This window comes from Limulus polyphemus, unplaced genomic scaffold, assembly GCF_000517525.1.
Source record: "Limulus polyphemus unplaced genomic scaffold, Limulus_polyphemus-2.1.2 Scaffold159, whole genome shotgun sequence".
In the NCBI taxonomy this organism is placed as follows: Eukaryota; Metazoa; Arthropoda; class Merostomata; order Xiphosura; family Limulidae; genus Limulus; species Limulus polyphemus.
The window spans coordinates 584,721-598,787 of NW_013665769.1; the positions used below are offsets into that span (position 1 = coordinate 584,721).

Here is a 14,067-nt window from a genome sequence, read left to right on the forward strand (position 1 = left end):
TATTTCCTTGTTTTTTTTCTTTACTGTTTTGTTTTCCTCCGTTTTCTTAACAGTAAATTACTATACACGGTGACTGATACTTTTAGATGTTGTAACGAATTTGTTGTCATGTATTTATTTTTAATATGAACGTCGTTTAGATTAAGTTTGTATTTAAAAATGTGCGTAACTTATAGTGTTGGATATGTATTGCGTGTAACAAATCTGTTCTATATCTATTCTAATGACAACGTTTGTTTGGATTGAGTTTATATTTAAAAGCGTGCCTAGCTTACAGTGTTAATTACGTACTGCGAAACTCCCGCCAATTCTCCAAGGTTGTAGAATATTCGTGAACATAAGAATCGACAATATATCCACTTCCGTAACCGATTAAATATAGCTAAGTATTGTTGTCGGAATTTTTTAGAAAATCGTTCTCACGGCCATAAAAGGCGATACGCCAAAAAAAAAGCCCAAAAAAGAGAGAGCTTAAAAAATTGGCTAGTAACTTCTTATAACCGTGTACGTTATAAATCGTGATTTTTCTAACCCTTATCAACCCGAAAATTTACGACATTTGACCAGGAACAGTTATAAATTTCGAACGTCAGTGGATTCTCATTGGACGTTAGTATCTTTCCAAAAATATTACTGGATTCTCATCGGACATTAGTGGTTTTATGAAAATATTATCTTACTTCCACGGTCCAGCAATTCAATGTCTGACAAAGCTAGCTAGCTTCTCGGCAATTGTACGTACGTAGATTTCAAGTTAACTCGTTGGATATCAAGGAGACTCTGAACTAGAAAGAAGACTCTATGTTGTTTGTAAGTTAGTGAAATTGTTGTTTATAAATCTTTGTTTGCGGTAATTATTCGTAATAATTGTTGTTGTAAATGGTACTGTTGTATATATATTAACACGCATTTGTGTGAAAAACGAAGACGGTGTGTGTCAATCTTGTTGGCAAATAGCGTAAATTAACTAAAATATCGTCTTCGGACTATTTTAAATTATCAATACGTAATAATGTGAGACACTGTAGACTTCAACACTCATAGCTGTTCCTAATTTTTAAATTCACATTTTATGCTTATTCCCATTTTACAGGTATCCTCACTGTACAGATAATGCTATTCCTCGCAGTATAAGATGTACCCTTTTTATGCGATGCTAGTTCTTATTGGCCATGTCGTTCTATTTCATGTTGCCCCCCCTCCCAGTTGCACAACGGCATGTCTGAGGAATTACAACGCTAGAAACTGAGTTTTGATGCACATGTTGGACAGAGCACAGATAGACTATTGCGTAGCTTTGTGCTTAACTTCAAACAAACAAAGAAATATTTCATGTTCCTCATACTGAATTAAAGTCCACAATTTAATTTATTCGAACATAATTTACATGAAAGTGATATATTTGTATATGCTTTAAAATATTTTGGTTTATTTACTAAAAATTAGGCTTAAGGTAAATAGTAGAATTAAACTGAATTCTTCATAATGCAAGTTCCTCTTTCAACTTCAGAAAAAGAGGTTAACAACATTAAGACTGTTTAAAGCTGGTACATGTTGCCGAACAGTCGAGATCGATTTAATGCTTCAGTTTAGTTTACATGTTTCTGTGTTATAAAATATCTATTCATTGTAAAAGTTATATTGAAAGATGTGAGGATTTGTCAACATTTCATATAAAAGCTGAGAAATTGATCCCAACAAAATCATTAACGGAGAGAGAAGCTCTCCAAAAGTACAACTCATTTATGAGACTTAAATTTCATGTAAAAATGTATCTAAACACACAAATAATGTTTATACATACACACACACATATATATATACATACAATACAAATGTTACAATTTGTAGTTTTTACCGCTTCACTAAAATTATAAAAACTAAAACGCATCTGTGTAACTATATACCTATACATATATATACGTATTGCTTGTTTGTTGAATGTCGCGCCGAGCTACTGGAGGGCTGTCTACTCTAGCTGTCCATAATTTAGAAGTTACAGCCTAGAAGAAAGGCAGCTAAGTTATCACAAACCACCGCTAGCTCTTAAGTTACTCTTTACCACGCAAAGTGAGATGGACCGATACATTATAACGCTCTAACGGTTTAAAGAGAGAGTATGATACATGTAAAATATTCTTGAAATTCCGGCTGAAAGGACGAACATGATCGTTGACAGTTTCACAAATACGTAGACTAGAAGTTAATCCTAATAAATCTCATGGTAAATATATTAAATACACCCTAGAAGATCATTACCATATATATATATTATTTGTGAGGTTCCAAGGTTTATGTTCCGTTACTTCTCCTCTCCTACAAAAAAAAAGAAAGAAAAGAAAACGTGTTGCACACTTTGAAGCTATATGTGTATTATAACAGTAATGTTCAAATTCCACTATTAGATTATAATAGCTCACAAGCTGGTGGTGAGTGGTATTAACCAGCTGTTTTCAAAATTAAGAACGGCTAACGTAGATAGTCTTGGAGTAGCTTCGGGTGAAATTCAACTTACAAACATTATTTTGTTTAAGACTTAAACTTAAACACATTTTTATGTTAAAAATCTATAGCTTCAAACAATTAATTTTCTAATATTAAAAGTAAACTATAAAACTTACCAATACTTCACAACACTAGCACATCGAAATAAAAACTAAAATATATACAATTAAAAAGCGTACAGCATTAAAATAATTTCATAATAAACTTATTAAAACTAGGGACCATCTCTACAAATAATACATATTTCGATGATCTGCGCCACCATTCTCAGGAATGAAAGTTGAAATTTGACTAAGACTTATATAACTACATAATTATTCCCATCTCTGGCTCCGTCTAACCTTATAAAACGAATGTCCAGTACTTCGTTTCTTCTAAAACTTGACCAACATCCTTGTTCAGTACAATGTATAATTTTTGTTTCAATTTCTATAGTTTTCCTAATATCAAATTCCCATTTTAATTCCACCTGATTTATTAGTGTACTATTAATCCAATTATGTTGCATTTTCTTGTTGACAAATCTTGGACATGTGGAAAACAAACCCTCATGTTATCAGCTTTACACTTTCTTTTAAATTTAAAATTTTAAATTTATTGCTATGTTTTATGTATAATCTATGAATGATTTCACGATCTGTATCTGGCTACATGTTTAAAATAAATAACTAATCTTAAGTCACAATCATGAGTGTAGATTTTCTAAGCTTTAAATTCAAGTGTAGAAAGGGGAGATAATTTGCTATAATCGCAGTACTGATCAAACAGTAATGAGAGTCTAAGTATTTAATTATTTACAAAAAGTAAATTTTCAAAATTAAGTTAGGATAACACCGCCTGTGAATTTAAACTTCATAAAAGTTGTTTTGGTTTTAATAACTGATTTTCCATATTTCAGCCACGTAGGTTTCGAAAATAATATTCATTTTTTTCTAGAACATCAGGATTTTTTTACAAATCGAGAAGAAGAAAAAAACTCTTACTTAGATCAAATTATTTTTTCGTTTACTACAATGAACATTTTTTTATCATTATGTTTGTTAACAAAAATCAAACAAACTGAAGTAAAGGGAAGAACATTGGTGTCAAACGAAAATTCATCCTGGTTTTCTTTTTGTGTGTGAAATCTACGATTTTTAGTCTCAAAACTACCTGTTGTGGTCTTTCTTTTATGTATTGCTCTATGACGTTTTGTTAAACATTTGTAAGTGATGGAGAAAAATGGATACCATTTTCGGGTTCAGTGTACAAAAATTACTGTAGAACATGTAAACATTTCAAGATTATAAAACCATCGTAGGCCTATGTAATTTCATCAAGATTGGACGTTATCTTCAAACTTTTAAATCCTCATTTCAGGACTTCTTACCTCAGATGTATGAAATCTAGAAAGCCCCGTGCTTAATAGGTTTAATTACGTTATTTGCATATGCAGTTTTTGTCAAACCGGATTTTGCATATAATAAAGTGATCAAATTTCCATTTCCAACGGCGCCAAAATCAGATGAAATACTGGTACGTATTTCCTACTCGAAACTGGCGCTGAGCGTTTAATAGTAAAGCATTCAAATCTATATGTCATTTACATTGTAATGTTTGGTATATATATATAAATATAATATTACTGTCTGTACATGTAACTACTTCGCAGGGTGTGGATGGATTTTCAATATTGGTATGGAGGTTCATTACGTCCATGCAGGGGTACATGCACATTTTGAGCTTGTATGTTTTGTTTTTATGGGCGTTTATGTGTTTTTTTTTTACCCCTACTTCACCCTCTGTATATGAATCTTCACCACATTTGGTATGGAGGTTCATTGGGTCCCTGGGGAGATAAATACAAATTGTCAGTTTTGAATTTAGCGTTTTTTACCACTACTTTGCCACCTGTTGATGGACCTTCACCAAATTTAGCATGAAGGTTTGTTTGGTACATGCGGAGATACATGCATAGTTTCGATTTCACATTTTGTGTTTTGCAATTTTTATGAGTGTATTTGCGTTTTTTACAATTATGTATAAGTGAAGAAACTTTTCCAAGGGACGGGTACTCCAGCTAGTCAATTAATATAACAATATCAGACGTTTAAGTAGCAGTATAGTTTTTTCATACGGATATTGTTATTTTTCAACCATCGTTAAGGGTAGTAGGTAGTATAGTTTTTTACCGTAAAACTTATAGGAATCATTATTCAAGGTTGTAAGTAAATAATTAATTAAAATACAACAAAGCTTCACATTTAAATAAATTTAATATTTAGACCACCAAGTAATAAAGAGAAAATTAATAGAAATTAACGGAAAATTGCCTCCATACATTTCCAGGCCTAATATGAACGGCTTGTATCATCTACTCCGAATAAAGCAGTACATGTTAATAAAACCAGAGAACCGTATTTCGTGCAGAATGTATTTTATTCTTACAAGTACACTAGATTACATTTATATTGTACAGATTCAATTTAAAATGTGACATTTGTATTATTTTATTTAAAAGTTGAGATTTAATAACAGATCTAACTCTTTTATTCATTCTTCGTCTCTGACGTCACGACGACGCCTACCAGGTCCACCAGCGAAATTAGCAGCCGCTAATCCCATCAAATGTTTAGCAGCTTGGCTTCCTGAAAATCCACGGGACAATCCTAAGTCCAGTCCTCGCTTCTCACTAAATAATATCGGAATAAAAGATAGTCAAAACTTGATGCATTGTTTATGCAACAACAAAAAGTGTCCAATGGAACAGTATTACAGAAAACGAGGAAGCTGTCTGTGTAATGTTTGTCATTCGTTACATTTTAGTCTAATTTGACTGAAATTGATTGAAATATTAACAGACAAATAGCTGATACAACTGAACTGATCTATTTTTTCATTAAAATATATGGTAAAATAAAATCTCAATTCCAGGCCTGAAAGAGTCTGTGCTCTGAAAGCTTCCTTGTTACTTAAGTGAACTTTGTAACATTGTTTTACCTATTTCTTACTTTCCGTTTTGCCCCCCAGTGGCACAGCGGTATGTCTGCGGATTTACAACGCTAGAATCCAGGTTTCGATACCCGTGGTGGGCAGAGCACAGATAGCCCATTGTGTAGCTTTGTGCTTACTTACAAACAAACAAACTTTCCGTTTCAATTTTATTGGATATTAAAATATTTATTAACAATATAATATAATGACAGTTTCACCAAGTTGTCCGTTTTGTTATATATTTTCTTTGATAATTAATTAATTATAAAAATAGAATGCAATAAAAATAAAACCCGATTTTTACGTACGTTTTACCGCTTTCAGAAGCAAGCAGATTCTCCAATACTCCAATCAAGACTCGAATGACTTCATCAGGATGTTCAATTTCCACCAGAGTGCGTGTGAACCTAGATAAGAGATGAGGTAGTAGTGTGAAACAGAACTATATCACAAGATATTAATAGATACATTATCAACGTCTTATCTTCCATTTTGTTTTTTTGCAATACAAGAAGAAAACTAGTTGAACTTACGACAAACCGACATATTATTTTCAAGATATAATCTACAGAGGGTTCTTTATACTTATTGGTGTTTTATCAACATAAGGATATAGATTTTAATGAATTTGTTTATTTATATATATTATCGAGAAGCATGTTGTTAAGAACAATGCCACTAATTCCAAAGTTATATATAGTTGTAAAGTGCTCTTGTTTCGGGAGTAATATTTACTTCCACAAGGCCCAAAGAGATAAATAAGTACAATTCATCTGGATCAAATAACGACAGAACTCTTATTACGTTCTGTCCGACTCATATGATTATTAATTCGTGATCTTTACCAATAAATAGAAATCCAGCTGAAGAATCTTGCATTATTGTTCTGGTCAGTTATACAGAGTTTGTCCAGATTTCTTAATTACGTATGTGAAACAAATCACAGCCCAGTTATTGTTATCTAATAAGTTTTTTCTGGTAACAAATCTGAGATCTCTATAACGGGGTTTTGTTGAAAGCATCTTCGGGTTATTTGGTTTAAACAAACAAACAAGGTACCCAAGCTGAAGAACAGTCGCTCAATTGAACTGTTTATGTAAAATTATATTTTGTAACTAAACCCAATTGAAGAATTCATAAATTAAATACTCAAAATATGAGATGAAGAACCAAACCATTTTTTACCTACCTACATTATGCATATGTTCTGTTTCTTTTACCGGTTTTTCTCTGACTTAAACTATTTAACCCTAACTGTGCAGTTTCGAAAACACATAGAATTAATAAACTTTGAATGAATGGATGTATTTAGAAATGATGATCTGTCTTCAGACCATCTGGTTTAGAAGCAGATATATTTTAAAAAGTTGACAATTTTTTATTGTTATTCAAAATATCAGAAAAAGGATGTGATCCAGTCTTGAGCTAAAATGTGAAATAGGTTGTATTTCTTGAAGAAACTCAGTTGTTTGACTTGAACTATTCTGTAAAGTTTTTAAAGGTCTCTAGTTATTCAATAGATTTGTAAGTATAAATCAAACCATGCCAGATGTGTTGTGTGTTACGAAGCTACCGAGAAAAGGGTGTGTTTACTGTGTATGTTAGTAAATAAACATTATTTCAACCGAATTGTATTTGTTTTGACTTTATTGAATGCAGGATTTACGGGAATGAGCTATAATGTTTTGAAGTGGGTTTAAATAGTTTTGTTGACATTTAGAATGCAGTTGCGCTTAATAATCTTCTAAGTTTGGTTTCCAGGTGGTGTTTCGGGCTTTTCTGTCTCCATCTTCAGAATACATGATGAAAGACTCAACATAGAACACAAAACGTCACCTAAGAACAAATTTAGTGAATATATTTGTTTCGTAAACAGACACTTTATAATGCTTTGTGTATTGTTGTTAAATAGAGACCAAGGGTTTTATTCTGCTGGTAAATAACCGTGGACAAGACTATTTTGCTATTGCAATTTTAAAGATAGCTAGTGGAACATTATAACAAATGTTTTACATTATGATTTAAAACAAATACATTTCACTGAAAATAACTTTACGTGACGTTACGTGTTTGCCGTTATGATAGAACAGCACTGGGTCTTTGTACTATATATAACAAAAGAAAATTAGGACATCGTGCATAGAGAGACATTATTCTTTACGACATCTCAGTCAATTCCTGTTGACATCAATTTGTAGCTTTTCCATCAATCATCTGGTCAGTACAGTTTAGTCTTTATCGATCGCTAGCGACATCTGAATTCTTTAAAATTTGTTTCGAGGTTAAAATTTGCGTAGAATTTAACAAAATTAGTTTATGCCTTTGTTGAGTTAGTACATCTATTTATCAACGTGCAGAGCGTAAAAGATAAGCACATAAAAATTTCTGGGTTGCATTATTTTTGTATGCTAAGTAAGTATAGAATTTTCCAAAGGTTTTATATATTTGTTTGTACTTAAGCACAAAGCTATAAAATGGGCTGTGTTGTACCGACCCGGTTTTTAGCGTTATCAGTCTTCAGACATACCGCTGTGCCACTGGAAGGCATTCGATAGGGTTAAAGTCTTTGAAATACCTATTAACGATGTCTAAGACAAAACTAAACAACAGTAGTGAGCGGAAGCTACTCATGCTATTTTTTGGAACATTTTTCCGTATTTTCATACTGTAGTAACTCTTGCTTCAACGGTTGATATTTATCACACGCGAGCACAAGAATAAAGTATTTCTTATAAAAATCTTGTAAATATGTTTTTAAAATTATTTGGGATATGTTGGAAAACCGATGGTTCCTTATAAGCTAAAAAAATTTAAAAAATCCTTAATTCTGTATAGCATACTTCATTCTGCAATATATTTGTTTTGGTTGGATGTTTGGTTCCTTAGTTGGAAAATAAATTTGTTTTCATCTATGAGTAGAACTGAATTTCATATGCATAGTTTCCAGCTTTAACGGACCTAATTCACTATAATATTACATATAAAAAATGCAAATACCTTTCTTGACACCCACCCACTTATAACCTCTTCCATTGAGAAACTCATTTGTCGTTTTATAACACTACATATGTATGAAATACTTAGCATTTATCTATAATGCACATGCTGCAATCAGCGCACGAAGCTCATTTTATAACCGACTGAGACCTGGATGAAGCAGTTTCCCTCTTAAAGCACACTTAATCCTTTTGGGTTCTATTTGATATTAACAGTTCAGTTTGAAATTACAGCTCTCAAAGGTTTTGGTGTCTCAGATAATGTTAAGAATAAGTTTGGTCACCAAGCAACTATTTAAGCGGTATTTTCGTATTCAAACTTGAATAGCATCGTATTTACAACAGCAGACAAGAAGGGGGCAGCCAATAACCAGTACTGTTCTACTACTTAGACACTTTTAACCAAATAGCAGTATTGATTGCTATATTTAAAACGCCCTTCACCTAAAAGTGAGAAACGTATTCATCAGCGTTTCGTGGCTCGAACATTGGACCTTCGATTTCGAAGACAAACATGCTAACAAGTAAGCTGTAAAAACTAATAATCTTGAATAATGTGAGAAAATGATAACTTAACAATTTAGGAGTTCTGTGTTTAGAATTTAGTAATTAAATCTAAACATAATTCTAACATACATCTTAATAAAATGTCTTCTCGGATCAACGGAATTGTTATCAATAATTATAAGCTTTCATACATAAGACATAGCAATTATGTATCTAGGTGCAGCTAGACAACTTAGCCAATGGTATAATTAGATTAAACGCAATAAGAGTAAACTATAACACTAATTTAATAAGTATATATAACAAATTTAAACTTTAAAACAATCTGAAAGAGAAAATTCTGCAACTCACCGGTTCTGAGGCAAGGAAGCCGACAAGGCTACTGACAAGACTGACATCAGGAGAAACACGGTAATGAAACCGACGATTACTGATACCTTGACCATAGTGTCTATATTGGAGTAAACGAACACGAAGTACAAGTTAAGAACTTTATTATACAAAAATAGATTACATTATGAGAAATTTTGATTAAGGCTGCATATAGTGGACACACTAGGGTAACTAACACTATATAATGGAATTGGGAACATGCTGTTTAGAGATATACACTACATTAAAAGGACAGGTTTCTTTATTGGAAAGTAAGATAACAAAAGATAGCGTTGCTATATGAAGTATAATTTTCTAGACATTGTTGTCATTTATATTAGTATTGATATGAGCCTTTATATGGAATTAGCTTTGTATTACAACGTAAAATGTATACAAAACTTTAGAAAAAGACTGGATTAAACACGAGTGTTTTTCTCCATGTGAGCCTGTCTTTCTTTGCTACTAATGAAGATAGGCGTACCTGTCGATAGCACTAGGATTTTACAGTTTTCTTAAGGTGAATTTCCAATCCTTTTTCATCTACATTTTTGTTTTGCTATCACAATCAAATAATCTTATGCTCTTTTAAAATTATCCACATAAGGAAATTAACACAATATGCTAGTTTACTGTTAATTTCAAACTCATTAATTTTACTAGTAAATAATTAAATATCCCTGGTAAAATTGTAAGAAAATGTTTTAGCGTAAATCAAAGTTGTTGTTTGTTATTAAGCACAAAGCTACACAAAGGACTATCTGTGCTCTGCTCACCACGGGTATTGAAACTCGGTTTCTAGCGGTATATGTCCTCAGACATACTGCTGTGTCATTGGAGGGCCATGAAGACTTATAACTTTAAATTCTTTCCCATATCTAATAAAGAACAACACCTGAATTATATTTGTTGTAAACTCATTATATATTTAAGCACATGAAACTTTTAGTTTTTAATATTTTACATGTAAGCTTTACTGCTACATACTGTAGAACTGAAATATAGATGTCGTAGATATACAGACAACTTTTTGTTCATGAAACATACAATTTAGGATTTTGTTAACAAATATGGAGTACATCTAGTACAGATCTCTCTGAATGATTATTCTGGGGCATCTAATTGTAAAAAGAATAATACAAAGAGAGGAACTGAAAGTACGAATATTGGAAATGTGATATAATACTTTTCTCAAATAGAATGTTCCTATTTGAAGATGAAGGAAACGCGACATCAGAAACCGTGAAAATATGGCTGTGGTTTACAATTACGCAATCTAATTAGAAATAAGTAAATTAAAAACAACAACAATTACAAGCAAATATACTGTCTAGTATGACTGATCTTGGGTGAAGTTGGGATACTCACCGACTTGTGTAATGGACTTTGTTGTCTGCATATTGTTGCTATGACTTTAATATCCTTGTAATTTTCAATTTTTAGTGCATTATTTGTCTCAGAACTTCACACAAAACTATACAAAAGTGATATCAATGCATAGCTGCACTAATACACTGAAGGCAAGACAACTAGTGAACAGCACCTGCCAACAACTCTTGAGATAATATCATCTAATCAATTCCAAAAAATGCGCAGTGTGTTTTAGTGGCAACAAGTACTTAACTGTGATTCCTTAAATTCACGTATCAGACAAGCTATCCAGTAGGTAATTAGCGTTATATTGCCTCACAGTATTTAATTTTACATACAACTTGAGGTAAATTAAAATAATGTTGTATTTTCCATTTTTCAAAATTATAGATTGGACAGTGACAGTGCGTGTTATTTAAAATTCAGATATTAATCCATTCCAGAAAATATAACTAAAGGTTTATTGTGCTTTGTTAGTAGCTAGTAAACTTAAAACCTAGAAAGTGTATTATACATGCAGACCAAAATAGCAAGGCTACTGTAACTACATTAAAAGTATTAGACAAATGTTAGGAACTATGTGACATTCATGAATGATTACAAAAAAGCAACACGAAATTTATATGGAAATCTAGTTTCCTTTTTCTATATAACATGTATACATGTACATATGCATGTTTTTAAAGGTGTAACGGTTTTCCTTGCATTTTAAACATTTCAACTAAGGAAACAAACCTACATGTTTTCAATTTTTGATTTTATCACGTCGTTGTTGAACTATTTGATAGTGTATATCAGGAAATAGATGCAAACTTACCTCTAGAGTGATACAAATACTCAGTTCCACTCTTCTGCTAGAGGTCCGATTGTAGTGCTGTTGCCTGTCTGCTAGATCTGCCAACTATGACCGCTTTTATATGGAAATCATTGGTTAGAATTGACGTCCCCTATGACGTCACTTTCGAAACTTTTATTATTGGTTAAGGAGATCATAAGTATTGAAGAACACTTGGGGCGGGGCTATTTTGACAGTGTTTAACACAACATTGAAAGAGACACGGTTATGTTTAGAAGTTGTGTAATATTATGTACTCAAGTAGATTTATCTTGTCATAAACTAAACTCGACAAAGTTTAATGTTTAAGACTTTAGCTAGGAAGGTTAACGATAATGTTTTGTAGAATCTATTAGTTTCTCATGCTATTCTTTCTGTGATTTGAAATATAGACATTATGGACGTTATTATTAACAAACTTTACACACATTCATAAAATTAATCTTCCAGTGTTACTTAATGATGCTTTTCTCTTACAATATTACTTGTGAACGTATTCTTTAATCAGTTATTTATTAAAGTAGAGATTATTATTTCTTTGTTAGAATGTTTTAAAAATCCTACGAATCAAACATCAAAATATTACACTTGTGTCAACAATAAATATATCCAAATTTGCTATTATGACTAATAATGTATGCATTTAAAAACAGGCATTATAATATAAAAAATAAATTGTGTTATTGCAATAGTCTATCATCAAACTTCTTAAGAAATCTGTTTAGTTAGTCTTAATATTTCGTCACCATTTCTTCTTTTATAGGTAACTAAAAACTGCTCCCATAAATCTTCTTACAAATAAGGTTTTCTAGATGTATTATTCTTCTAGAAAATATCTTTGAAATAACTTTGTTCCAGGGAACTTTAAGTCTTTTCTATGAAATGGTTGCAAAGGTTTTAGTATATTTAAATGCTCAATATTTAGGAATCAAATATCTGTAAGTACAGTCCTTTGTGTATCTGAATGTATGATGTTAGGATTTGGTTCTGTTTTATATGTATGCTGTCATGGAGTATATAGAAAAACTGTTTTATACCAAATAATTAAAACGTCTTCGGCCTGATGAGATTTTCAGAAGAAAAGTTTTTTAACAGTTATTAACATATTTTGATTCTCTTTTCTAAGATTTCCATTTACTGTTGACGGTGGCAACAGTGCGTACATTAGGAATTCTTTACTTAACATAAGAAAAAGAAAACATGTTAAGTCCAGGTCGAAAACTAAGTAATGAAACTTTAAATAAAACAAATATTATTTAATCATTCAGCAAAACCTTGCAGATATTTAGCTACCCATAAATACCCAAGAAAGTTTTGTTATTTAGAAACTACCTTATTCGTGTTAAAGTCCTTGATTTTTTTATTTAGGATGAAAAAGATTTATTTATATCTGTTTCATATAAAATAAATGCGTTTCTTGTAGAAGATTTAACACAATATTTGTAATTTCATAGCAGTAGTAGATTTTTCATTATCTAATTTCTGTACTATATATTGGTGTATAGAAGACAATGTAATACTAGAAATAAACGACCTAATAACACCAAATTATTGTTTTTGTTTAACTGGCCACTCAACGTTTCACTTTACAGTTTCTTCAGGTGCGTTACACTAAAACACGAAGCATAACTGACATTAAAAAACTTCAAATTGTTTTAATAATGATAAATTATAATCGAATCTACAGTGTGCGTTAGACATTAAGTAGTAAAGATTATTGTTGTAAGATAAGTATTTTTGTTTATTATAAGTAACAGTTAATTATTTCAACAATAAGCGTTACTACTTAATATATCTAACCCACGCTGTACAAATGCACGCTATAGATTCGATTACAATTTGAAGATTCTTACTTTTAGTTATGATTTGCGTTTTAGTGGAACACTCCTCACGAAGCTGTAAAGCGAAACGTTGAGTGGCCAATTGAAGAAAAACAATAATTTGGTGTTATAAAGTAATTTATTTCTAGTAGTAGATTTTTGTTGGAAAGAAATTGTAACTCATAGTAATATCAATAACTGGAGTTTGGGTAACTAAGTAATTAAATATAATATGTATCATTATACAATGACATGTAAACTGTAAAACACATAATAGATATTTCTTCCACTAATGTAATCAAATTATTTTATGTGCAAATATCAAATCGTGGCGTATTCATAGAATAATTATCAGTAAAAATCAGTTAGATTAACAACTTTTAATATATAGAAAAAGCCAGTGCGTTTTGGCAACACTACATTCCATGTTTTATCGTCAAGTTGATTAGCAACAAAAGTAAAGCCTAATATTGCTGTTAGTCTATGTACTGAAAATATAAAATGAAAAACCGGAAAAATATTTGTTGATGAAATTGATATTTTTATTATTAAAAGTCGGTGATATAAGAGAAAATTCAGCTTAATTCAAAAACGATTTAAGTTTGAAATTGAATCGATATTTTTACTTTCATAATAAGTTTTATGCACTTGGCTCTAGGTTAGGTGATCCCACACTACGTCTTTACTT

The 14,067-nt window shown here is 31.3% G+C and overlaps 1 protein-coding gene across 3 annotated transcripts in view; it reads right to left on the minus strand.

The window, feature by feature from the left end:
* LOC106476825 (diuretic hormone class 2-like) overlaps nt 1-11,612 on the minus strand; it is a 36,955-nt gene extending 25,343 nt beyond the window's left edge. The window contains exons 1-4 of one of the 3 annotated variants that reach the window (XM_022381383.1): nt 11,542-11,608; nt 9,333-9,432; nt 5,787-5,885; nt 4,905-5,176 (exon numbers count right to left, since the gene is read on the minus strand). In XM_022381383.1, coding sequence (XP_022237091.1) covers nt 5,038-5,176; nt 5,787-5,885; nt 9,333-9,427 — 333 coding nt within the window. In that variant the 5' untranslated portion in view covers nt 9,428-9,432; nt 11,542-11,608 and the 3' untranslated portion in view covers nt 4,905-5,037. Of the gene's footprint in view, nt 1-4,904; nt 5,177-5,786; nt 5,886-9,332; nt 9,433-11,541 lie in introns of those variants that run through there. The other 2 variants (XM_022381387.1, XM_022381385.1) reach the window with 2 other exon arrangements.
* Between the last annotated feature and the right edge of the window lie 2,455 nt (nt 11,613-14,067).